Source organism: Parastagonospora nodorum (genome assembly GCF_000146915.1).
Source record: "Parastagonospora nodorum SN15 chromosome Unknown scaffold_18, whole genome shotgun sequence".
Classification (NCBI taxonomy): domain Eukaryota; kingdom Fungi; phylum Ascomycota; class Dothideomycetes; order Pleosporales; family Phaeosphaeriaceae; genus Parastagonospora; species Parastagonospora nodorum.
In genome coordinates, this window is record NW_001884566.1 from 389482 (window position 1) to 413055 (window position 23574).

The 23574-nt window shown below is 52.8% G+C and overlaps 11 protein-coding genes across 11 annotated transcripts; 6 read left to right on the forward strand and 5 right to left on the reverse strand.

Annotated features, from left to right (window-relative positions):
* Window positions 1-412: 412 nt before the first annotated feature.
* On the forward strand, window positions 413-1879 carry SNOG_11029 (hypothetical protein; the record flags this gene model as incomplete). The annotated part of the gene is made up of 1 exon (XM_001801229.1): window positions 413-1879. One exon carries the CDS (start codon window positions 413-415, stop codon window positions 1877-1879), a length of 1467 nt encoding a protein of 488 aa, XP_001801281.1.
* Window positions 1880-1963: 84 nt separating this feature from the next.
* Window positions 1964-3538, reverse strand: SNOG_11030 (hypothetical protein; the record flags this gene model as incomplete). Its single annotated transcript, XM_001801230.1, has 1 exon — window positions 1964-3538. One exon carries the CDS (start codon window positions 3536-3538, stop codon window positions 1964-1966), a length of 1575 nt encoding a protein of 524 aa, XP_001801282.1.
* A 1242-nt stretch (window positions 3539-4780) lies between these two features.
* Window positions 4781-6734, reverse strand: SNOG_11031 (hypothetical protein; the record flags this gene model as incomplete). Its single annotated transcript, XM_001801231.1, has 7 exons — window positions 4781-5022; window positions 5101-5190; window positions 5242-5329; window positions 5380-6067; window positions 6122-6518; window positions 6569-6599; window positions 6651-6734. The coding sequence occupies 7 exons, from the start codon at window positions 6732-6734 to the stop codon at window positions 4781-4783; spliced, it is 1620 nt and encodes a 539-aa protein (XP_001801283.1).
* A 2907-nt stretch (window positions 6735-9641) lies between these two features.
* SNOG_20115 (hypothetical protein) lies at window positions 9642-10660 on the forward strand. The gene is made up of 4 exons (XM_001801232.1): window positions 9642-9794; window positions 9909-10243; window positions 10294-10354; window positions 10406-10660. Exons 2-3 carry the CDS (start codon window positions 10059-10061, stop codon window positions 10337-10339), a joined length of 231 nt encoding a protein of 76 aa, XP_001801284.1. The 5' UTR covers window positions 9642-9794; window positions 9909-10058; the 3' UTR covers window positions 10340-10354; window positions 10406-10660.
* Window positions 10661-10939: 279 nt separating this feature from the next.
* SNOG_11032 (hypothetical protein) lies at window positions 10940-12853 on the forward strand (the record flags this gene model as incomplete). Its single annotated transcript, XM_001801233.1, has 1 exon — window positions 10940-12853. One exon carries the CDS (start codon window positions 10940-10942, stop codon window positions 12851-12853), a length of 1914 nt encoding a protein of 637 aa, XP_001801285.1.
* A 273-nt stretch (window positions 12854-13126) lies between these two features.
* On the reverse strand, window positions 13127-14314 carry SNOG_11033 (hypothetical protein). The gene is made up of 2 exons (XM_001801234.1): window positions 13741-14314; window positions 13127-13682 (listed from the first exon to the last, which is right to left on the reverse strand). Exons 1-2 carry the CDS (start codon window positions 14024-14026, stop codon window positions 13318-13320), a joined length of 651 nt encoding a protein of 216 aa, XP_001801286.1. The 5' UTR covers window positions 14027-14314; the 3' UTR covers window positions 13127-13317.
* An 899-nt stretch (window positions 14315-15213) lies between these two features.
* On the reverse strand, window positions 15214-16531 carry SNOG_11034 (hypothetical protein; the record flags this gene model as incomplete). The annotated part of the gene is made up of 4 exons (XM_001801235.1): window positions 15214-15575; window positions 15631-15759; window positions 15846-16367; window positions 16420-16531. The coding sequence occupies 4 exons, from the start codon at window positions 16529-16531 to the stop codon at window positions 15214-15216; spliced, it is 1125 nt and encodes a 374-aa protein (XP_001801287.1).
* A 1168-nt stretch (window positions 16532-17699) lies between these two features.
* On the forward strand, window positions 17700-18373 carry SNOG_11035 (hypothetical protein; the record flags this gene model as incomplete). Its single annotated transcript, XM_001801236.1, has 3 exons — window positions 17700-17708; window positions 17752-17774; window positions 17913-18373. The coding sequence occupies 3 exons, from the start codon at window positions 17700-17702 to the stop codon at window positions 18322-18324; spliced, it is 444 nt and encodes a 147-aa protein (XP_001801288.1). The 3' UTR covers window positions 18325-18373.
* Window positions 18374-18592: 219 nt separating this feature from the next.
* SNOG_11036 (hypothetical protein) lies at window positions 18593-19461 on the reverse strand (the record flags this gene model as incomplete). Its single annotated transcript, XM_001801237.1, has 2 exons — window positions 18593-19158; window positions 19197-19461. The coding sequence occupies 2 exons, from the start codon at window positions 19459-19461 to the stop codon at window positions 18593-18595; spliced, it is 831 nt and encodes a 276-aa protein (XP_001801289.1).
* Window positions 19462-19859: 398 nt separating this feature from the next.
* Window positions 19860-21846, forward strand: SNOG_11037 (hypothetical protein; the record flags this gene model as incomplete). The annotated part of the gene is given in 2 exon segments (XM_001801238.1): window positions 19860-20124; window positions 20144-21846. 2 exon segments carry the CDS (start codon window positions 19860-19862, stop codon window positions 21844-21846), a joined length of 1968 nt encoding a protein of 655 aa, XP_001801290.1.
* A 192-nt stretch (window positions 21847-22038) lies between these two features.
* Window positions 22039-23360, forward strand: SNOG_11038 (hypothetical protein; the record flags this gene model as incomplete). Its single annotated transcript, XM_001801239.1, has 3 exons — window positions 22039-22254; window positions 22352-22711; window positions 22743-23360. The coding sequence occupies 3 exons, from the start codon at window positions 22039-22041 to the stop codon at window positions 23358-23360; spliced, it is 1194 nt and encodes a 397-aa protein (XP_001801291.1).
* Window positions 23361-23574: the final 214 nt, after the last annotated feature.

Genomic DNA, 23574 nt, shown 5'->3' on the forward strand with positions numbered 1-23574 from the left:
CACGACAGCAAACTTGCTCCATTCTTCTTCTCAAAATCTACCCACACGTTCCCAGCTCTCATCTTTCTTCCACCTATCTGAGGATGTCGCACAATACACCCTCATCGCCTCTGGAAACCCTACCCCTGAGATCTTTAACCGAGTTCTTGATTACATCTTCGACCCTGCACAGTCCGAGGTTCCAGAATCGACAACCAATTTCCGCACGTATGTTTTCGACACGGGGCTCTTGCGCGTGAACAAGGCCTTGCATAAGCTCGCAAAGAGCCACCTTCACCTATCACTGTCGTGGATACGCTTCGACATCAACTGGGGCGCCTTCCTCATCGATCCCCACTGGCTTTGTATTCCATACATCGCGATTGATCGTACCGATGCTCCAAGAGTCCTGCCCTTTCTATATGCGGGCGACATGAAGCGGCGGACACCAAACCAACGAGCACCTCATGGCCGGCTAATCGTGCGCATCAAGTTTCCGCAGCCTACGACGCAGGCGCAGAGGGAGATGCAGGCCGAGAGCTTCAACTCCCCGTCCGGGTCGTTCATGTCAGTGCTTGTCCTGGAGAGGGATTTCGATCGTTTCATCGATGTGTTGCGGATGAACGATCTAGCATATTGTAGCCGTGTACTGCCGGATGCAGGCACTTCGTCGAAAGTCCTGTCCATGCGCAGCGTTGAGGGTCTATCTCTGGATATCAAGATCCGAGCCGGCCTCGAGGAGAGCAAGTACAAGCATTTGCTGCGCAGATTCACCATACTCTCTGGGCCTTTTCACCAGCTCACGATAGAGGGACATGCGGATCCTGCTTCCGCAGCGACTCTAGTGTCAAAAGTTGAGATGCGCATGCAAGGCCTGGGTCGTAAGCTACAGATCATGAAAGCGAAGAACTTCACGTACCACCAGGCGATCAAGTATCTTCTGAAACTCAAGTATCAGGGAGACATTTTCCTGCGTATGGGGCACCATGCCAATGCGTACACGTGCTATGAGTACGCTCTCAAGTTTGAGAAGTACTGGCAGGCTCACGATCTCCAACCTGCCAAGCACACATTTTGGCATATCGACAAGGACATCTGCAAAGCCTGGAGCATAGCCCTCGGGTGCAATCTTGCAATGGCCGCCGTCGCCGGTGGTCTCAAGGTCCGCATTCCCTTGGTTCACGGCAGGTCCATGATGCGGAATATCTCGGCTCTTGTAGATATGCGTGCCAGGCGAGGTGGGATAAGCATGGATCGATACCTGGAATTACTGTTCTCCAACGCATTTTGCTTGATCTTGCAGGAACATGACGGGAAGCTGTTCGACAATTGCGCCGTACTATGCCTTCACTCCTGTCTCCAAGCTATGAGCTCAGCGTGGGAAACATTATCTGAATTCACCACACGCCAAGACAGCTCTTCTCCCACGGCAAAGCTTTACAGCTACGCGAAGAAGATAATGAGCATCCCAGGAGTTGTTCGCGTGCGTCAGGCCGAGGACCACGGCAACGGACTTAACGCGGAAATCAACGAGGAAGACCTTACGCGCGAGATCATGGAGCATATAGACGCTATGCGGCAGATTATGCTAGACGCAACGTTTGAACCTATGGTTTGGGGCATACGTAAGGAGCTGTTCCCTAATCCGCTGCTATCTCAGTTACGCGTGTGGCCGGTAGCTCTCATCATGTCCGGTCCTGAAATACCAGTTCGCCCCGAAGCTGAGTCGCGAAGTGGCCCCGAAGCGAACCGACCGGCCGATTTGGACGAGATGACTAAAGAGCTCTATTGGCCGCCAAAACTTGCCAGGGTGGGAGAAGAGGTCTGCATTCCCAATTTCGATGATGTTAACCGCGAGGCGTTGAGCCGGGGTGCGAAGGAGGAGAGACTGTTCATCTAATCCTAATCTGCGGCCAAAGTAGCATGTAGCAATATGCGTCGAAGGTTCGTACACAGACTGGGTGATTAGTCCATCGGAGAGCGACTAGGCTAAATCGACCTCTCGTCCTCTTCTTTTCAATATGACTTGAATGCAATCAACTTTGGCCATTCCATCTTGACCCTTCATTTGCTCTTCCGTGTCCTTTGCACCCCACACATCTTCAATATCCCGCATTACTCTTCGCAAACTAGGGAATCTTTTCGACGTATACATCTCTTCAAAACGATCGCGCACAAATTGGCGGTATGCGCTATCAATGGCTTCACAGCCCGCAGTGAAGAGAGGCCAGATATGTGCAGACGTAAGCGATGAGTCCACATGTACTTGTTGAATATACTCCAGGCAGCGTTGAACATGGTCCATGCTGATGGGATTAGGAGCACCGATGTCGAGCCAGGTGCGGTAGAGGTATATGAAAGCTGCATGGCGGTATGCTTCAGCTGTGCTGTTGATATCTGAAGTCGTGCCCGATCCACTCGGAAACTCCATAGCTAACAGACTCTGCTGTATATCTCGTCCTGTGGCGTTCTCTTCCTCAGACAAAGCCATATCATTGACATCGGTTTTCCGCGCTTTGATGGCGTGTTGCAACTGGCTGATACGTGCGACAGCCAGGAGGACTTTGGCAATACTTTCCATTTCTGGCTCGCCTTCGACTGCCGTGAAGTTGGTGTCATGATCCGCCAAAGGTCGTGCGCCACGAGAGACTGATGACAGTATGTCGTGGTATGCAAACAGGCTGAGCAGGAACTTAGTGCTCGATGGAGTGGACCAGCTATCCAGGTTACCACGCCGCGTGATCATCGCCTTCGCGCCCGCCAAATGGTTTGCAACGGACGCATCGTCATCGTCGCCGAACAAACGTGCAGATACTTGCATCATCAGAACGGTTGCCAGAGCAGGTTCCGTAATCGCCAAATTTGGGTCCTGTATGACGTCCTGCAATTCATGGATGGCATCCTGCTGATGTCGAAAAGCATGTATCTTCCACGACGAGTCGTTGGAAGACAGCGCGAGGTGATTCGCCGCCATGGACAAAACTGTCGATCGAAGCGCAGAAGAATCGTGTACCATGGCCGTCAGGTGAAGCTGGAACGGTGAAGCATAGTCCTTCCTCGGTGCGACTGATATCAAGCTCGAAAGCCGCTGAACCCAGTACTGTAGGAGCCATCTATCGCTCGTCGACATGTCGATAACAAAGCTAGGCGACGCGACTATAGGAAAGCTATGCATCGATGCAGGCGACCCAACAAAATCCCTTGGACTCGTGAAAGGGCCGGGCGTAGATGCAAAGCTTCCCAAAGGAAGACTGTACGTTGACCCAGGCGAAGCATGGTCCCTAGGACTTGTCGAAAACCCGGACCCAGAAGCAAAACTAACCACCGAGCCAGGACTTCTCACCACACTCCGCTCAAGATTTGTCTTCCTCTTCGCGCGCCTCGGTTTCTTCGCAGGAGTAGCGATGTTATCATCCTGCCACTTCAACTTCACGCCATACCCTTTGCACGTAATCTTCAGCCTCATGCAACGTCCGCAGAACGGCTTCTGCTCGTCGCATTTGTAGCCGGCTTCGCGACATGTCCAGCATCCGGTCCGCGTTCGTTTGTGGGTCGCCATGGGGGGAGTGGATCATATTTGACAGGAGGTCATATTACGTCTGGTCCCATTGAGACCGCTGGGCATCCCTCCGATGGCCTTTATGGCTGATTGGATAGCTGAAATTAATGGAAATGGGCACTGAGGTGATGAGATGGGATGGAATGAGGTGCAGCTGGAGTCGCGAGTGAGGCTAGCATTAGCTTTGAGCACGAGTCATGTCATGCGACAGGTATTCTGTATGTGGAAACGACGGATGATAGAACTTTAGTGGGCAAGAACTTGTACAGCCTACTCTCATCAAGCTCTAATTCTACTGATCTTACAGGGGTTCTCTTTTTAATCTCTGAGCAGTCTACGAAAGTACCATATGACAAAATGCAAGGGATAGACTGGGTGCCAATGGCCGTGTTCTTTGAATGAAATCCGCTCATCTCGCCAGACCAGTGAGCTATACATCCCATGTCGACGGAATTAATCGACTGGAATGAAGGGCGCTGTGCTTGGTGATGGCAGAAAAAGTCATTCAGTCTGCTTTGATCATGAGCCGGAGCTTTCAATCTGCTCTGCTCATCGCGCGACCAGTTTCGAGCACATCTAGTACAGGTGGTCGGCCAGCAGGAGTTGACTTCCTGCCGTTGCGACACGACATCAAAGGGACACATCGGTCTACAGCTTCAACACCATTGACGGTGTATGTTTCACTCCTATGACACCGCCTGCGCAACCGTAAAAATGCGCAGCCAGCTCTAATGGAGTACTTGGTTTCCTCTTCGCAACGCTATATCGCAGCCGCCCAATAGGTGATCTCGAATACCCGATACAAAACGCAAAGGGTGGATGAGATGGCGCGGCTGAACTGTCTGATGGTGCGTGAAGAAGAGAAGAAACGTGAGGGCGCGAAAATTTACTTAGGGAGCCGCGACGCGCTAGTGGAAGGGCCAAGGCGCTAGACAGCCGCCGAGGCTAAGAGGTGGAGAGCAACAGCGACCTCGAGATATCACTTCGTCTCATCAATTGCATCAGTTGTTTAATTGCTATAGTCAGGCATTGACGGCTCACAGCTATTTCATTTCCATATATGGGCAGGTCGTAGCTCATACTAGTAAGGTCTGGCTACGTGTGATCTGGTGAAAAATCTCATCGCAGTTCATCCCAGTTGACAGTCACTGGCTATCGATACTATCGATGCTCATTCGTACATGTATCGCGACTGTATCCTGTCTTTCTTCTTGCCAATGACTCCTGGTGTACATACCCCCCTCAAACGTTCTCTTTCCTATGCTCACCGCTGCTCTTCTTCTCGTCTTCATGCACACTGTGTCGATAATTCTCATTTGCAAGCTGCACATGCGCCGCCACCACACTACTATGTCTCCTCACTTCTTCGTTCTCCAATTGAATAAAACGTTCCGGGCGCTTCTCCGCGATGGCTTCTTTGTCGCGGAAGATGAGTAGTGGTGCATGCCCGACGAATATGCGATCGATGTCTTCGAGTGTGCGACCTGCGGTTTCGGGGTAGAGGAAATACACTTGAAGATATCAGATTGGAGACTTTGAGGAGAGGAGCAAGGGGAACATACCTATCGGAATAAACGAAAAGTTGAAAACACACCAGATGATGTAGAATTTCCAATGGAGGCTCTCGATACCGGGCGGCGTGATCTCGACGACTAGACCGGTATGTTAGTATGGTTGCGACTACTACTGAGTGGAAGACCTACCCATGAAGTTGAATATCCAGTTTGTCGCCGTTCCGAGGGCGGCGCCCTTCGTCCGCATTGCCATGCTGTTGATTTCCGTGGGGTACAGCTGTAAGATTTTGTCAGCATGATACTTTAGCCAGGAAAGAAGTGACGTACCCAGGGCACGCCCTGCCATCCGATGCCAAAGAACACATAGTACAAGAAGAAGAAAGCAATCGAAGCCTTCGCCCACATTTGCTGGGTAGTTTCTGCTAGAGATGACATCTCGTTGTATCGAATGCAGATGGTGATGATGCAGTAGCAGAAGAATTGACCGGCTGCTGCATACATCATCATCTTTCGTCGTCCCCAACGCTCGACATTCGGAATACCGATAAGCGAGAAGAGGAGGTAAGACACGGAGTTACATGCAGCCAGAAGTCGAGCCATGTTGTTCGTCAGACCAACTGAAACGATGAGCACCGTGGGCAAGTAATAACTTGTCACATTGATGCCTGACAATTGCTGCATGGCTTGCGTGCCCATACCAAGCAGCATTCTCCTGATGGTGTGCGTGCCCGCTTGGTCCCCGGTCCTACCGCGGAGGAGATCGCGCCATCGAATCGCGTGGTCTTTTTCGTACTGAACTGCCCACTGGATGTCCTTTGATTGTGCAATGATGAACGGATCCGTGACGTCGGTCGCCTCAAGGTCTGCCAGGATCTTTTCTGCCTCATCGACGCGGCCCTTCATCATGAGCCATCGTGGCGACTCTGGAAGCCATGGGACAGTTGCGAATAGGATGATGATGAAAAGGAACTGGAAGGCGAGTGGTACACGCCATGCAACACTTCCTCCAAGGAAACTAGAAGTTATGAGTGAGACCTCGTCAAAATATGGTAGTATGCGATGTGCTTACGAGAAGCCATAGGTGACCCAATTCGACATTGAGAAACCGGCGATATTCATAATCATTTCGATGACGATGAGCTTGCCTCTCCAGCTCGCTTTGGAGGTTTCGCCTTGCCATACCGGTGCGGTCGATGTGTTGATGCCGTTGCCTATCCCAGCGATAACTCTTCCCACAATCATCTCTGGCACACCGAAAGACGCAATCTGTAAGATAGCCCCAATACTCATGATTGTAGTGCCCAAAAGGATGCAGTTCTTTCTTCCAAGAGGATCGCCGATAACGCAAACCAGAATGGCGCCGAGAAAACAACCAATGTCATAGATTGCCGTGACGGTGCTGATCAAGGACGTTTTGCCGTTGAGATCAAGTTGGTCGAGGAAGTCGGGTGTGACGATGACACCACCTGCGCTTCGTGTCAGATCTTTGAACTCTTGCATCGGGCAACATACATACCGAAAACACCTTGGTCGTAGCCGAAGAGTGTCTGAAGGAGGGATTAGTCGCGTTTTTGAAGTTTCTGGCGTACGATGCATACCATGTCTGTCGCGCACGCGACAGTAACCCAGAAAGTGAGCCATTTTCCGGTCATGCCAAAGTATGGCTTTGACAGTGCGAACATCGTGTTGTCGAGGCAGTATACTGCGATCCTAACGACAGTCGAACGTGTCTTGGGTCTCCAAATGCTGTGAAGCGTCCAGACACGCTACATATACTGGTCCAGCCCATTGCGCGGCCATCCCTATCAGCGTAGATCGACACCGGTCCCAAAGTGTCATGCACGCATTACACCGTCTCGCTCACACGAACATGACGATGCCTCATCGTCGTCATTGGCCACTAGCCACCCGCAAAACACTAGGATGCAGCTTTCCCCGCCGCACTGCAACGGTGTCCTAGCACAACCTGGGGTAGCGAGGAGCACGTGAGGTTTGGTTTCCAGCCGCAACGGCCCGTATATTTGTCGATCCTAACGAATACGAGGTGTCGGAGAGATTCTCGCAGGCCGAGCGATGATCGCACTCGTCATTAGAGCGATTTAGAACGCATGATGCTTGGGAATTCGCCTTGAGCCGCATCTTGCGCGACATCTTGCTGCTTTGGAATGTTGAGGGGACAATGCTCTGCATCGAAGACGCGCGTGCATCATGAACCTCGTCCCTGGTAGCGTCTCAGAGGCGACAACTGAAGTCTGACATGAAAATGCGATTCCAGGCCGATTCGAAGTCGAGCAAGTAAAGATTGCAGTCTTGGGACGTCGTGGTTCAAGCGATGGTTCGAACAAGCATGTCAAGCTCCACTCGACAAGACTTCCAAGGATCTAAAACATGCGCAAGTATGTCAAGCTCTTATGGCCACGCACGGTAGAACGTATTCCAAAACAATTACAAGATAGAGTAGAGATACGTAGGACTAAACATAGAATGTACGTCTCTGCTGATAGAGAAGCTGTTGCGCCGTGCATCTGGTTCGTTTGAGATGCAGATGTGAAGGTGACGTCATCGTAGAAAAAATGAGGCTAGGTACGCATCTTTGCCAGAGAGTCAGTTGAAGTAGACGTCGCATATGCAAAGCGAGCAGGCTCGCGTTCAACTTGTGATCACACGAAATTAGTGCTTTTCTGCTGATGATTCCAGTAATTTGCTCCATTAAACCATTGAACTCCACAGTAGCGGAGTTCCCTCGTCAGAAAAATATGGACTAACGACGGTGAATTCTAAGGTTGTAATATCCATCAACACCCCAGATTCTTTGAGTGCCGTGGGGATTATGACCATCTGTCTCATGTCCTAACGCACTCATAAGCAGTAGATGCCCTCCTCCGATGTATGCTTTACCACTGTACCGGACTCATCTACCCTCACGGGCATCACACCGTCCTCAGTCATGACACGTCCCTTTCCATTTCTGACAAGTCAGACAGGTGTATCATGTTGTCGAACACGCCGCGCTCTCGATAAATTTCTGGAACCGTTGATGCATCTATGCGCCACAGAAGAGGCCGTGGATTCTCCGTGAACAAGGGCTTCCATTGAACGATAGTTTCTAAAAGTGTGCTGTAGGCACCCTGATTAATGCACTCGAGTAGAATGCCACACATTATAAAGAACTGTGGTAACTGGTCGCGAGATCTATGATGCGAAGCTGCTGGAGGAACGTCTCCAAGTGCTCCACGCCGATGAGAACGGTCTGTCGAAGTAATGTCGACTTGAGCCAGTGTCGGCGTACATTAGAAAGGCGGTGTTGAATTGCATTGGAGAGCCACACTTTTACCCGTATAACGCCAAGGGGAAGATGTACAGTGTCTTCTGGATCCAAAATTAAGCATGGAACGGTAAGATAGACACATTGTAGCAGCAGGTGCGAGCATCCGATATCGAACACAATACATTTGTTGCTAGTGTGGAGAGTTGTGCTGGCGAGAGTATAGATCTTTTTGTCGGTTCGAAGAACCGCCGTTTCAAGATTCAGTCGATTTGGAGGGCGAAGTGGCTAAGTGCCTGTCGGATCCAAACGGAACCCGGTGGATGCCGGTAACTCTGGTCACAGAAGCTCTTCTAATATGTTCAATTTCAGTTCGTTTGGAAGTCTGTTGAAACGAAAGTGCTGGTCTTTGTCGTGTCCGCTGTTGGAGGCGCTGAGCTCAGGTCGGGGACTTCAGTCTGCCATTTTCAGATCCGAATCAAACCCTATCCAGTCCAAGAAGGCTTTTGCGATCGAAATGCGTTGGGTAGCAATCCAAAGTTATTTTTTTCTGTGAATCAATTAATGATGGTAATGCATCGCGCATTTGACGTCCATGGATGTTAATGTTTTGATCACACGGTGAGCTACACTGAGGAGCTCTTCGGAAGATTATCTCGGGTAGCTTCTTGTTTCGCGTGTTTGCTACGTAGGCACTTCATGCTTGACTTGCGTGTAATTCGAGGCTGCCAAAGTGGACATGGTGGCGACGAGTCTAGTACGAAATAGACTCGACGCAGGTGCGCTAAAGTGCATCGCAACAGCTTTGTTAAGATAGGTAAGTGCGGTATCCGGTGTGTGAATAGCCATCGGCATGTAGTGGACTTCTAGCAATTCGATTTCTGTGCTTGAGAGAAGGCGTTGAACACTATGATGTAAGTTGAGGTACTCGTTACTAGCACTAGAGCACGCAGTCGACTCTCGTGTTTGTCGAAGCTCGCTCAGCCAATCAGCACCCTCGCGTTCCTGCTTACCAAGGTCTTCTTGCACCCAGCGTCGCAAAGTCCCACACGGGGCAAGTCGTGCCCAAGGCTCCTCATGTCGTGATCGCCTGCTCACCAATGCGCTGTTGCGCATGGCAGGTAAGCCGTGGGATTAGGGCACTGGCGGGTAACTGTTTTGCCGCCTATCGCTAAGTCGACGGAACCTCACACGAGTGTGGTGTGATGTGAGCAAGCAGTGAACACCACACCATGTTGGATGCCTAGACTTTTATTGTACCCCACATGTGAACTCCCACATATATACATACTTCTGCCGTGAAACTGTTTACTCCAATACTCTTGCTTTGAAACTTTGTGTTTGTCAGCCCAGCATTTGCAATCACCCACCAACGCCATCGGAACGCGGAACTGAGCTTCGGAATCACAGGCACCACATTAGCAACCCCTGACGAAGCAACTACACAGCCTGCACTTGATCCACACCTAAGCACGGGGTGAGTTCAGCCCTGTCAAGCGCAAACCAAGGCAGCCACAGCTTGCGGTTTTTTTTCTATATAACAATCGCGTTTGCCGAACCTTTTTGCTGACTTGAACTTCCACCATTCAAGACACACGCGACCACCACACCCCACATTACGACCATCCATCACGCGGCCCCACATCCTCACCAATACAACGCAAGCATACGCCAACAGGCAAACAAAGTTTTTTGTACATTTTCAGCATTCTGCTTGAGTCACTTTCACACATCCGCACAAATGGCTTTCTCAACACGAGCTCTACACCAAATTAGGCGGTACTCAACTACGCTGCCGCGCGACCCGCATTACAGACTCAAAGCAACACTCGCGACGGGATATGTAGTATCAGCACTTGCGCTGCCGTTTGTACCACCGCTGCTGGAGACTCGGAGGGCGAAGGCAGATGGAAGCTACTTGACTAGGTGGGTGGTTGACAAATGACTGGATGTAGACTTGAAACTAACTTGAGCAGGGAAAATGCGTATTGCACTTCACATTATCTGGGATGCGCGAGATGAGGATGTATTCTCGAGGTAAGAATGGGAGAATCCTGCTGTTCTCAACTTAAGCTGACGAGAACGTAGACTACATTATATTCACGAAATCTGTCTTGCGTTGGAGTCCGTGCCATCATGAATGTCACATCAGAATCATAATGGGATCTGGAGTTTAGGATGCACTGCAGGCGTTGGAATGGTCCCATAGGGAATGCTTTTAACTTTACATTTCTTTTTTTCGAAATTTACTCTCTAAATTCCTGGTACTTCGAGCTACGCAATGCAAGTACCGGCACGTTAATAGTCAGCTACTGAAATTACGAGCGTCGAACATCTGAGCATGTTAGGACCCTCCAGCTGGAGGGCTGTGAACGCCAAGCACGTAATGAGTCGATGCGCTACGTCATTGGCTGTGCCCCCCACGTACTCAAAGTTTCGCGCCTGAACAACGCGTCCAAGTTCACATAAACGTCTAACTCCGCCACCACGCCGCTTGTGCTGTATTGCCGTCAATTGACCTAGTTGTCGCAAAGATTAATAAACCTATATTTTGCCCCAACTGTGCAAAAAGACGAGAAGATCCAATTCGCCCTCCCACCGCAGCCCCACTCTACTTCCGACATGGCCTCCGCTATACTGGCAAGCGCCCAAAACAGCCTCCCCACCGAACTCGTCATCCTCATAGTCGACCACCTCTCCGATGACAACCAAGCACTATGTATGCTTGCTCGAACAAGCCGCGCACTGCAACAGCTCGCCGAAGAGCAGATATACAAGACCATCGAACTGTTCACAGTCAAGGACCTCCACAATATCGTTCAGGCCTTCACACACCGACATGACCGGGTCCGAGCAGTACATACCCTCAAGCTGCAGTATCAGTACCATGAAAAGGATCTCGGGGAGAATATCGACATACGAAAAACTTTTAACGAGTGCATAGCGCACATGGTCAATTTACGAGAATGGCATATCGAGAGCCCATACGATAACTGCCACTGGGATGAAGGCCTCGGTCCAGAGCAGTGGGTTGAGGGCGATATGGAGAGGTTTCGCGCAGTGCTGGAATTAGCCTGTACAGAGGGACCAATCGAAACCGAACGTATCGAGGCCGAGCGTCGACTAGGGAAAGCCTTTGAAAGGACTGTCGGATTGGCACTGCTTGAGAGCCTCACCATCCACTCGCACGGCACTGACTCCGACTTCTGGGATCTTGGCGGATATCACTGCCTCTTCCGACATCCAACACTGCGCCACCTCCATATCTCTTGCGTCTCTTTCACAGAGACTATACCGAAACTTCGCATGCACAAGGGCAACAAAACCCCTCTCACGAGTCTGGAGTTTAACGAATGCGAACTCAGTCCCGAGGCCTTGACCGACATTCTGCGCATGCCGGCCAAACTCAAGCACTTAACACTCGGCGAGAATGTATGGAATACTCGAAGAGCAAAGAAGATTAAGCCAAGACTTACACAGAATGCTCATGCTTCGCTGGCAGCCTTGAATCTAGTCGCGCATTCGCTGGAGAGCTTGAAGCACTGGGATCCGAGCTGGAAGCTCGACTTGGACTCTCACAAGCCGCGCCGCATCAATCCTTCCCCCAATGGAATGCGCAACTTCTATGCTCTCAAATATCTGCAATGCGAGACGACGTCTTTTCTACATAAGGCCATCATTATGAACAACGAAGTCGCACCACCAAACCTCGAAACCCTGCGTTTATGCCGTCATTGGAATGAACCTGTGGACTTCTTCGAGCACCCACCCAATGTCGAGACCTACCTCGCTCTACCATCACTCTCAACACTCGAGCTCATGCAGTCTTCATGGTGCTGGCTTGAAATGTCCACGGCCGACTACGTCTGTGACGAAGAGCGTCTCCGGAACCGACATGCTTACGCATACAAGCTCTTCAAGGCCGGCATCAACCTCAAAGTTCTCATTGAGATGCATCGAGACGGAAGCCTGATACCGCCTTTCCTGCATGGCGAATTAACGCCCATCATAGACTGCGTTTACGACGCAAAACAGATTGGCTTCTTCCACCAGATGACACAGCCAGAAGATTCCGAGACGATGGGCTCATGTCTATTCGACTCTTGCATCAAGGGCGACAACGACATAAAAGCTAAGCTGGACGAAAAGGTAGCCCAGGGACTTTCAAGAATGCCTGAAGAGCGCGAGACAGATCAACTCGATGATAGCGAGATCACATATATCACACACGAGACACAACAAATCCTCGTCCGACTCAAGAGGCGATTCATTGGCGAGCGAAGACTGCGACGAGCCGAGTCCATTCTAGAATTCGTGGATGAGAATGGCGACGACGACGATTTTGATCTTGATCTGGAAATGGGCGATGATTGGGATGAGGATGATATCGATTTCGAGATGGATGGCGATGATGCGAACGTCATTTTCCACGAGCATAATGGCGAGCTGTACATTGAAGTGTATGAGTCGGAGACGGATGGCGAGGATGAGGATTTATTGATGGGAGATGAGGAGACGCACGATGATTTGAATTAGTTTGTATTTATATTAGCAGAAGCGTAACTGCAAGTATACGTTTATGTAGGGTGAGATAGTCAGCCTTCGGATGCGCCTGTAATAACAGGTGCTTGAAGTTAACTGAAGCCTCACACATCTAGCCTTGCTGTATACAGCTTCACGATCATAACTGGACTACTTAGTCACTTTCTTAAGTAGTCAACAACAGGCAGTGACAATCTTGCGCACATCTCAGGCTTTTGGTACACATCGGCCTCTGGATATCGGAGTCACCCACCGTGAACCTACAACTGACAGCAACAAAATCTAATATTCATCGTCTGGCTTCGTTTGTATCATGATTACACTGCGCAACCAAAACATCATGGTATAGAAAGGAATGAGGATACATATGACGCTAAATCAGCCCAAGACCAAATGGCCTCTAAACCCCATCTGTTCTCCTACCCATCCATGCTCTCACATCTCCTCTCTCCAATGTCTCACAGCCCAACAGCAACCCCCAGCACCACCACTCCAACCGCGCTACCCAACCCCATCGTAACCCTCGCCCCTCCCCCCGTACTCTCCGCACTAGCCGCCGCCACCTGCAGCCCAAACTGCGTACTCACAACCGCACTTCCATTGACCGTGGTAGTAACCACACTCGTCGCCGTCGTCTTGGCCTCACACGCACTCCACGTCGTCCAGGGCGCATTCGTCTTCCACGGCCCTGCCGTCCAGCCAGGCCAATCCGTCGGTGGACACGCGGAGCCGCCCCACCATGCGGTCCAAGGCGCGGATTGCCAGTTGCTGAGCGCGGACCAGGAGGACCAGGGGCCGAAGTTGGATGGGCCGAAAGGGGGGCCTGGGGGATGATTGTTAGTATTTGCGGTGAGTATGGTGGGGGAGGGGAATCGGCGTACCGCTCCAGTGTCCGCCGGGTTTTCCGCTGTTTCCTGGACCCCAGGGACCGCCGCCTGGACCCCAGCCCGAGGTTGGCCAAGGGGCGGCGGTTAGTGTTGACGGGATTCGGCCGTCGGAGACGAGGGAGGCGTAGATGGAGGACCAGCGTGCTGCATCTGATGTAGCCCAGGGAGGAGGGTTTCCATCGAACCACGGACCATTGTTGGTTGGTGTCGGGGCTGGAGTGATGCTTTGTGCGAAGATTTGTGTGGCGAGTGCCGTAATGGCTGCTAGGCTGAACTTCATGATGGTGTTATTTCCTTGCTCTTTCGTGCCGATACTTTCTCTCTCTCTCTCTATATATATGTCAAGAATCGGGAATAATGATACAAGCGGCTGTGGCAATTTCAAGCGTCGTCGAAACAAATACTAGAAAGGTTTCGAAACAAACCCACACACGACCCATCCTCTCCTTCAAATACATCCAGCAACAACACGCGCGGCCCGTCATACCGTCGGGGTCCCGTCTAACACATAGCCTACCACAAAAACCTACGCTGACGCGTCTCAGACTGCGCCATTGGTGTGAGGCAGCGCTGCAGGGCAAAAGCTCAGCCCTACAGCTGCATGTACTAGAGGACCAGAAGACGGAGAACAGTTTGGTTGACTAGCGACAGAAACTCATTGGTCGACTCCAAAAAAAAAGTAAGACGGTGTGGTTACAGCAGTCAAGTGAGACAAGGCGTCGTTCGGAGAACGGAGTGGGGAGAAAACACGGACAAAGCCTATCCTTGGCAAGCGTTAACATGATCACACTTTGTCTTGGCTACACGAGATCTTCACGATTAGACAATCTCCTCGGCAAACTTCTCGAGATCGAAGATGCATGTGGTGCTTCGTCATTGTGTTGTGGTGGAAGCGAAGTGTCGTCGGAGTCTAAAGCAGGAAGCTCCGTATGTCGATCGCGTCGGTGGACGGTGAGGGAAAACGCCGATGGCGAATCTTACTTTGACCTCTCTCTCTCTATCAATTGCAATTGCTTGTACAACATGTCAGATGCCACGCGGTGTACGCGTCGGCGGAGCTGGTGTCGATGTCTTGCATGTTCATGTTGCTTGACTTTGCTTGTGCTGTTTCGATTAGCTATCGATGATATACGAGCAACCCATCCAACGGCCTGTTCGTTCCACAGCATTACAGTACTCGTCTAGCATACGCGTCGCGCGAGTATTCGCAGTGCATATATGCATATCTGACGTGCAGCACACCATAACGACTATATGCATGTCACTCTCGCACAACACATCACCCAGACACAATGCGCAAAATACCGAATCTTGACCTCTACGAGCCAAGTATCCACGTTCTATCTATCAAAAGGGTATATACATATAAGAGCATACCAAATCCATCTCTGCTACTATTTTTTTTTACAAGTCTCTCTTTGCCCCGGGATCGCTGTCACCTGTCGTGTCTTGTCATGTTGGAGACGTCTACAAAGGTCCGGTGCTGATGAACCTAGACCTCTTGGTGCGGCGCGACTTGTTGCCGTTGGCCTGGCCTCCGCGGCCACCGCCACGGCCGCCCTGGTTGCCGGCTTGCTGTTGGTTACCGGCTTGCTGCTGGTTGCCGGCTTGCTGTTGACCACCGGCGTTGTTACCAGCACCGTTACCAGCACCAGCACCGTTACCAGCACCAGCACCGTTACCAGCACCAGCACCGTTACCAGCACCAGCACCGTTACCCTTACCACCGTTGTTGTTACCCTGGCCAGCATTTCCCTTTCCATTTCCATTACCAGCAGCCGGAGCCTGCGTGGCGCCCGCAGCAGGGTCGATCGTAGCCGTAATCAGCGCTGTTAAAAACCGTTAGCCCAGACACATTGACTAGTGAATAAAAAAGCAACGCACCAGAAATCGCAGCCGCGCCCTGCTCAGCCGCACCCGCACCAGCGTTCTGGTTCGCAATGATGGCCGCGGGCAGATCCTTCTTGTTCTGCAGGATCTGCGCCTCGATACCTTGGAGCGTCTGCGCGGTTTCTACACCTTCGGGGGATGTGAGTATACTTTACATACATGCGTGGGCAGATGTGTTGTGAAAGAAGAAAAATAAATTGGAGACTTACTCGCAGCGCTGTCGTCAGATCGGCCTTGGCCGTCGGTCTGTTGGACAGCAAAGCAGCCGCCAAAGGGGCCAGCGACGGCAGTGTTGCGGCAGCGGACAGTGCAGATGTCGCCGGTCGAGGCACCGATGCAGTTGAAGTCCTTTGGCATTTCGACGTTGATGGTGAACTGCTTTGTTTTCTCCTGGGACAGGCCGAAGGAGCCGGGGACGTTGTTGGTAACCTTGAGGGGAGTGAAGGTGGTGACTGCGTTGCTGGTCTCGTCCATGTCGCACTCGAAGGGACCAGCGCCATCGGCGTTGACCTGGTGGATAGTGACTTTCATGACGGAGCCCTTGGAGACTTGGGTCATGCGGCCGGCGGCGAGCTCGTTCTCGGTCTGCTCGCCAATGTCGATGTTGCCGTTGATCTCGGTGCGGCCGCAGGCGTTGACAATGTTCTGGGTGATCTCGCTGTCACGGATGATGGTGGCATCCTGTTGGCAGGGGGAGATGTTGGTGCAGTTGCGAGCAATGTTGGCGTCGACTGGAAATAGAGTCAGTGAAGTCCATGACAGTCAAGAAGTATCAAAGCTTACCCAAGAAACCTTGACTGGCACCAGAGTCTCCGACAGCAGCGAGAATAGCTGCGTGGGAGTGCACAGTGGTGAAGAGAGCGGCTAGCGCAAGGACAGAGGATTGGTAATGCATCTTAAAGTTAGGTGTGAAATAAGTATGCGCGCTGCGCTTGAAGTGAATAACTAGTGAATGGAAGAAAAGAAGGTGTTCCTGATGTTTCTGTCAAAGAAGTGGATATCGAATTCACGAAGCAGGACAGTCCCTATATACTCAATCACCACCACGAGCTACCCCTTACTATGGATACCATCCTTCGAGGCCATGGTGGTGCCCACCACTACGAGACGTATTGCCGCTTTCGAGAGGGGCAGTACATGGGCGCTTGGTGCCTTCGAACACGGCCTCAGGTCTAGTCAAGGCTTAGTCGAGGTCGCTCGTTACATCTGGCGCGGTAAGGGTGCGGCGTGCACGCTCCGTGGAGGATTTCTTTTGGAATGACCGCGGGATGTCAGTATTGAGTAACGATTCTCCACCCGCTTAAAACTTCCTTGGCGCAGGCGTTTAGGCCCAAATCGAAGCTTTTGGCCGTACGAGGATCGCATGTCGCGGACTTGGCGCCGAGGATGAAGCATGGGAGGTTTCGACAATGGCAATTTCAAGTTTCGAATCAGAGAAGTTGCGCGCCACCACCAAACATGACTGCACAGGACAGATGGCGTGCATAATCCGAGCATATGCCGACGTGGCTGGAGCGAACATTGAACGAATGGATCTTGCGCGATAGCGATGAAGCCTCGCGAAGAGGTGTTTGAGGTCGAGCGCGGGCGGTAAGTGGGTCACTTCGGTTACAGTTCAGTGGATCGATGGGAGGATGGGTTTCGAATGCCATCAACGGCAGTCAGGTGTTGAACAATCATGGCTGCAGCATGATTCGAAGTGTTAAGAATCACTGCTTCGCATATGAACGTGCAGCCGTTTGATCCGATCTAAATGGTCTTTGGTGATTGCCGAAATGCCGCGGATTGACCGATATGATGTGCGGATGACATATCGGGCTGTTCGCGATTTTCCAGTCAGACGGTGCACGCGATGTATCTTATCAGACGGTGGTGGAAGAGTTGAAGTCGATGAAGGTGCTTGACTGTGGCCGTTGGTGTATGGCTGCACGATCCCTGTCAAGCCCTACGACATCAGACCACTTGCCTCAATGGCACGAAAAACTTACCGCAGCGCTCACACCCCAACGGCGCTCTCTACACCTTGAACAACCAAAAGCCAAGCTGTCCGAGAAGTCGCAGAAATGAATACCGTAAGTATTATTACAAATGACCTATAAATACACGTCCTGACAGTGCGCGCAGGTCAAATCCGTCTAGTACGTCACCTCTCCGCGCCCAGCACATGATTCCACAACGCTCAATGCGCAAGACGGCGATTTGACAAACACATGCCAAATCCCCAGCGAACCACACGTTCACATCCCAAAAATACCCAATCCTGACGATGAATCTAGCTACGGCTGGGCCACCCTAATCGTCGCCGGCGGCGGCGCCTACTTCTTCGCGAAACGCAGCATCAACGCCGACCGCGCTGCCAAAGCCGAAGCCGACCGCCAAAAGCGCATCCGCGTATGGCAGCTCGAGCAGCAACACCTGAACTCCTCCCCCAGCGACGCGTCGACGACGTCGCAACTGCTCGCTGCGGCGCCTGCGCAGCGCTCACAGGCCGGCGCGGGCAGCGGCATTGCGGGCTCGCCGGGCTTCGGTGGCGGCGCGGATGAGAGCGGCAATCCGAGTGTGCAGGCGAACATGGACCCGGCGCCGACGAGACATGAGCCGGCGGATGCGGAGGCGAGGGCGAGGGAGAAGAGCAAGTATGAGGCGGGTGATGTTTATCGGAGTAGGAAGGGGGATAGGTTTTCGTGAGGCGGTGGGACATGAGCGGGTAGCATGTATGATATCACGGTAGGGAGAGAGTCGGTTGGGATTGGGTATTTTCCACTCTAGATTTTGGGGTATGACTGGACGGGCTATGCTAAACAAAATTCCAAACGCCGGCGCAATACGTCAGGGTATAAGCGACATGTAAACATGGCTGCACTATTACATCACACGACTCGTTCTCCACTCCATGTGAAGATGCTGCTTCCCGGGGCCTGTCCCTCCGGCTTCTCGTATAATCCACTTTGTTAGTTCAGTCCCACGCTCGCTCGGCCCGGTCGAAGGCGTGGGGGTGCCCAGGAGTTGCGCTCGACGAGCTGTCTCCAAACAGACTGCCGCTCATTGGTGTTCCTCCATAGCTCAATCGCTTTGACGTCGACCCAGAAAGGGCCTTCTGGAATAAGGGACTGCCGTTGCTTTGGCTGGGCGAGAATGGCGAGTTGGATGTGGACAGAGCGAAGCCACCACGCGCTCCCGACAGGGGTGATTGTGAGCTGCGGTCTTGGTTGCTGAAGCTGCTGCTACGCGGTGTAGAGCGCTGGTATCGCGGGGGCGTGACGTAGTTTGGTGATGCGAATGCAGAGCCTGGTGTTTGTGGCGACATGACGTCTGTCCGCAGACCCATGGACGCGCGCTGTGAGGGGGTGAGAGGGATGTCGGCGATGTCGTCGGGGTAGTAGCGGCGGACGAGAGGCAGGAACGCGATGACAATGTTGACGGCGAAGGCGAGGCGAATGAGGACTATGGCCCATTCGCTGTACGGAACAGCCCTGACCACGGCGTTGATTGGTGTGCTGGAGGCCAAGTCAGACAGAGAGTCTATGAGATGTAGGAGCGGGTAGGGTGTACATACGCAGCATACTCTAGGAGCTTCACTTGCGAGGTGATGGTGTTGCCATACATGGAGAGGAAGAGCAGGCCAGCGTTGGCAGTGATAGCGCGCACGTTGCGCTCGTCAAAGGTGGTGGCATACTGGCGGCGCGCGATCTCATCGAACTTGGGATGCTTCCATGACCCGCCCGGTGTGTAGGGCTGGTCGGCTTGTGCGGCTGGAGTGGATGGCGTGGAGGGTGTCGCAGGTGCGCGCTGTACCGCAGACTGCGTAGTCCTGGCGAGAGACATGGTTTTGGGAGCTCTTGAAGCTATGCAGCTCCCTTTGTTTGTGGTGGATTTGGTCGAGATTTGTAGTGCAATAGCTGAGGCGATCGAGCTATCACTTTCAGTCGCTGTTCCTGTATGGTTAGTGGTTAGTGGTTAGTAGGCAGGTTGTCGGACGGGCGATTTGTTATAGCCGCATTGTGGTGGGAGTGAGTTTCGAGCAGCGGTCGTGCAGCAACGGCGACTGTCAACAATTGCAACCGACGGCGCTCGGAGGTTTCGGTCCAGGCGCGCGGACCCTGCAGCCACATGGACTATCACTAGCCTTCACCCCGCCGGGCCCGCCGCCGTGAGCTAGCTTCCCGGGCTTACGAGCTTCACTGTTCCGCTCTCCACATCGACACTTGCACTGCACACGCAACATGGCCGGGTTAATCGAGCAGCTGGACGCCTCCATATCCGCCATTCTAGCCGGCTGGAACACATACACGACCCTCATCGCCGTCGGAATCATCGGCTTCATAGGCTGGATCATATACGACACGGCGGATGCCGACACGCACCCATTGCTGCTTGCCAGACAGGCCCAGGCTTCCTATGTGAGGCAGCCGGGAGAGTCCGCCGTCTTCAGATCTCCCGAGACTCCCCATGGCTGTGCGTATCTGCCAAAGTATGCATTGCTGCTTGGTATGCTGACGCACATCAGACCCTCTTCGCACCGGGCTTGCTGTAAAGCCTCCGGGCGCTCCCATGTACTCGGCCGGCAAGGATGGCGATCTCCGAGATATCTGGCGGCGCGTTGTTGGTGAAATCCCTCTCGAACGAGGTGCGACTTCGAGCGGCACAGCCACCATCATGACCGTCTACGGCAAGGAAGGCGTCTCGGAACACAAGGTCGAAGGCATAAGCAAGGAGATTGCAATTATTGGCAAGCACTTCAAGGACCACGGAGCAAAGAGAGTCGCCATCTACCTGCCCAACAGCATCGAGTTTCTGGCTGCATTGTTCGCCGGCGCTTTCTACGGCTTCACCCCCATCTTGATCCCGTACAACCAGCCCCATCCTGCCCTCGTCGACCTTCTCGTTCAGACGGGAGCCGACGCCCTCATTGCTGAAGCTGGATCCGTGCCCCTCGCTGATGTCATTCAAGGAGCACCCGGTCTGCGACAGATTATCTGGACTGTCGAGAAGACCAGCAGGCATATGGACTGGAGCGAGGTTCCCGAGGGCATTGGCGGGAAAATTGACGTCTCAGTATGGCATGAGCTCGTGCAGGACCAGCAGAATGGGAGCGTGGCCCTGCCCTCCAACTCCGATAAAGTCCCAGGCGTTGTGTTCCTCTGGCAGGAGACTGTTGGAAAGCCAGCCGAGATCGTCGAGTTCACCCAGCAAAACCTCGCTGCCGCTGTCGGCTCCCTCATCACTGCATTGCCTGCCGCGCATCGCTTCAACTCCTCCGATACCTTCCTACCTGCCGATGCCTTCACCCATTCCTACAGCTTGTGTCTGACTTTGGCTGCCCTGTTCGCTCATTCAACTGTCGTCATCAACTCAGTGGCTGGACAGGGAGTCGATCTCACTCTGGCTACCCGGTCAATTGCCCCTACCATCGCAGTCGTCTCCGCTGAAACTGCTGCCAAACTTCACAGCACTACGAGCGCATCTGGACTGAGCGGACCAAAGAAGTTCGCCCATTACCTCGAGACTCGCATGCTGACCGCTGGTCGTCTCCCAACTGACACGTTTCTGACCAAACTGAACGCCCCTCCACGCGCAACTCTAGGCACAACACCAGGAAAGCTGCGGCTACTCTTTGTTTCTGAGCGAGCTGGCCTCAACACCCCACCTCTGAGTTCCGAAGATTTGTCAGATCTGCGCGTCTATACCAAGGCCCGTGTTCTGTATGCTTTGACAGCCGCCAAAGTTGCTGGCGCAGTCGCCCAGACCAACGTCTATGACTACCGACGGGGGCTGGCGCCATCGAACAAGCACAGCCATTTCGGTGTGCCACTCAGTAGTCTCGAGATCAAGTTGAAAGACACTCCACAGCACAAGACTACTGACGATCACATCGCTGGTGAGTTGGTCGTGACTGGATCATCCGTGGCGGGCGGTGAGACATCGTTGGGAGTGAATGGTGAGTCTGCGCACTATCTGTATGCTGCTGTTATACTGACATCAGCCAGCAACCTTCCGGGAAGACCATACCTTGGCATATGTATAGATTTTAAATGTCAACAATTCATGAGCGTGACCATCCCATGTTCTACGATATCGTCGTTCTTGCGCTGTTCACCCTTCTCACCTTCAATGCTCCCGTGTGGCGATTTCCCCGCATCAGTCAGCCAAGTCTTGCTATTGCCCTTCTTCACTCTCACTTTGCGCTCACTTAGGATTTTGCGTAGTTAAGCGGTTGCCATGTGACAACCTTCGTTTGCATGACAATATGTCTGCCTGAACATGCTCTTAGTGCTAACCCAAACACATATACTTTGACAGCGAGTTTCGCACAACGACCATACCGCACCACTCGCTTCACTTCCACTACAACAACACATTCGACATTCTTCACACCACACACACACACAGCCAGGACACGACATGAATCCACCTCTTAGTCCCATAGAACTCGATGGTCCCATCCCAACGAGTTCACGAAAGCGCACCGCATCCGCCATTTCGCCACCTCTCGTCCCACCCTCTTCCGATGATACCACCCCACGCATCCTCAGTCGCCGTTGTCACCGCGTCAATAACGCCGCAGCGTCCGTTTGGGGACCGGACATCCCGGTTACCTTGAAACCCGCCGCCGACGATGTCACCAACGCACCTCCAGCACCCGCGTCCACCATCCCACCCGCGCCTTTCAACATCTACCGCTCCCTCCTCCGCCACCCAAACTCTCTTCTTCCAGTTCGCTCTGCGCCTCCCACTCGACTCTGCCATCAACCTGTACGCCATCGACAAAGAATTCCACTACCTGTTCAACAAATACAGCGTCTCGATCCTCCACGACTACGCGCGCTACTGGGCCCCCATCAGCAGCCATGTCTTCACTTGGATCCTCTTCCCGCACCTGTGCATCTCCGACCCCATGCTGCGCCCCATGAACGACCGCGTCTGGCTCGCCCGCGACGTCCCCAGCTGGCGCTGGGTCGGCATGGTCCTGCACCGGCAAACCATCGTACGCGGCATCCTCTCATCCCTCACACTCTCGGGCTGCGGCGCGCTCCCCTCACCCACCGAATCCATGCTGTGCAAATTCTGGCTGCTGGTGGAATCTCAAGCACACGCACCAGCGCCAGTCCTTTCTGCAGGACACGGACATCTGGAGCGACGCGGATATCCTGCTGTTTCACCTCTTCCTGGTGAAGTTGGATATGCGCCTCACGCACCCGATCTTGGGGAACGCGCCATGCGGTCTCAGCCATTTAATGCTCAACCAGCCCTCCCTGACTACCCTGCACGATCTTCTCACAGGCAAGGTCGGCGACGTGCGCTACCCGGACCTCGTCCCGCTCATGCTGCGCACGTACCCGATGGACACGTTCGACCTGCTCGCCTTCCCCTATCTCGACGACGAAGAAATCACAGGCGTCGACGAAGAGGATTGGAATATCCTGGGCAAGGAGGGGTGGAGTGAGTTTGGCGGCGCGATGGAGTTGGCGCTGGATTGTGTGCTGAATGAAGGGCTGAGGAGGGAGTTACATGCGGAACAACTCTTACTAGAGTTTGTTGTGTTTGGACATGGGGACAGGCTGTCGAGGAAGTGGAGGAAGGGGGCTAGGGAGTATGAAGGGGGGTTTGGGAGGGGGAGGAAGAATGTTATTAGGGAGGTTGAGGAGAGGTTTGGGCTTGTGGAGAAGAAAGAAGTGAAGGAGAATGAGGAGAGCGGTGCAGAGGAGATGGATTTGAGCATGTGAAATATTGGCATGGTGCGAATGGCGTACTGCGTATTGTGGTGGGGACTCAGGTTAGTCGATTACAAACGAATTTGCTGATCTTATGAACGGATATGTCTGATAGCTTGAAGACGGAGTGTCACAATGTACAAGTTGAACTACATCAATCATGGCATGAATTGTACCAGGATATGGAATGACAACAACGGTCAGCCGAACCTTCTACTATCAGATA

What these genes read in the sequence shown, in the direction of transcription:
- SNOG_20115 (XM_001801232.1), top strand. Translation starts at nt 10,059, where the DNA reads ATGGCTTTCTCAACACGAGCTCTACACCAAATTAGGCGGTACTCAACT. An exon ending in GATGGAAGCTACTTGACTAG is followed by an intron (nt 10,244 to 10,293) that starts GTGGGTGGTTGA and finishes TAACTTGAGCAG; the next exon opens with GGAAAATGCGTATTGCACTT.
- SNOG_11033 (XM_001801234.1), bottom strand. Translation starts at nt 14,026, where the DNA reads ATGAAGTTCAGCCTAGCAGCCATTACGGCACTCGCCACACAAATCTTC. An exon ending in ACCCGGCGGACACTGGAGCG is followed by an intron (nt 13,683 to 13,740) that starts GTACGCCGATTC and finishes ATCATCCCCCAG; the next exon opens with GCCCCCCTTTCGGCCCATCC.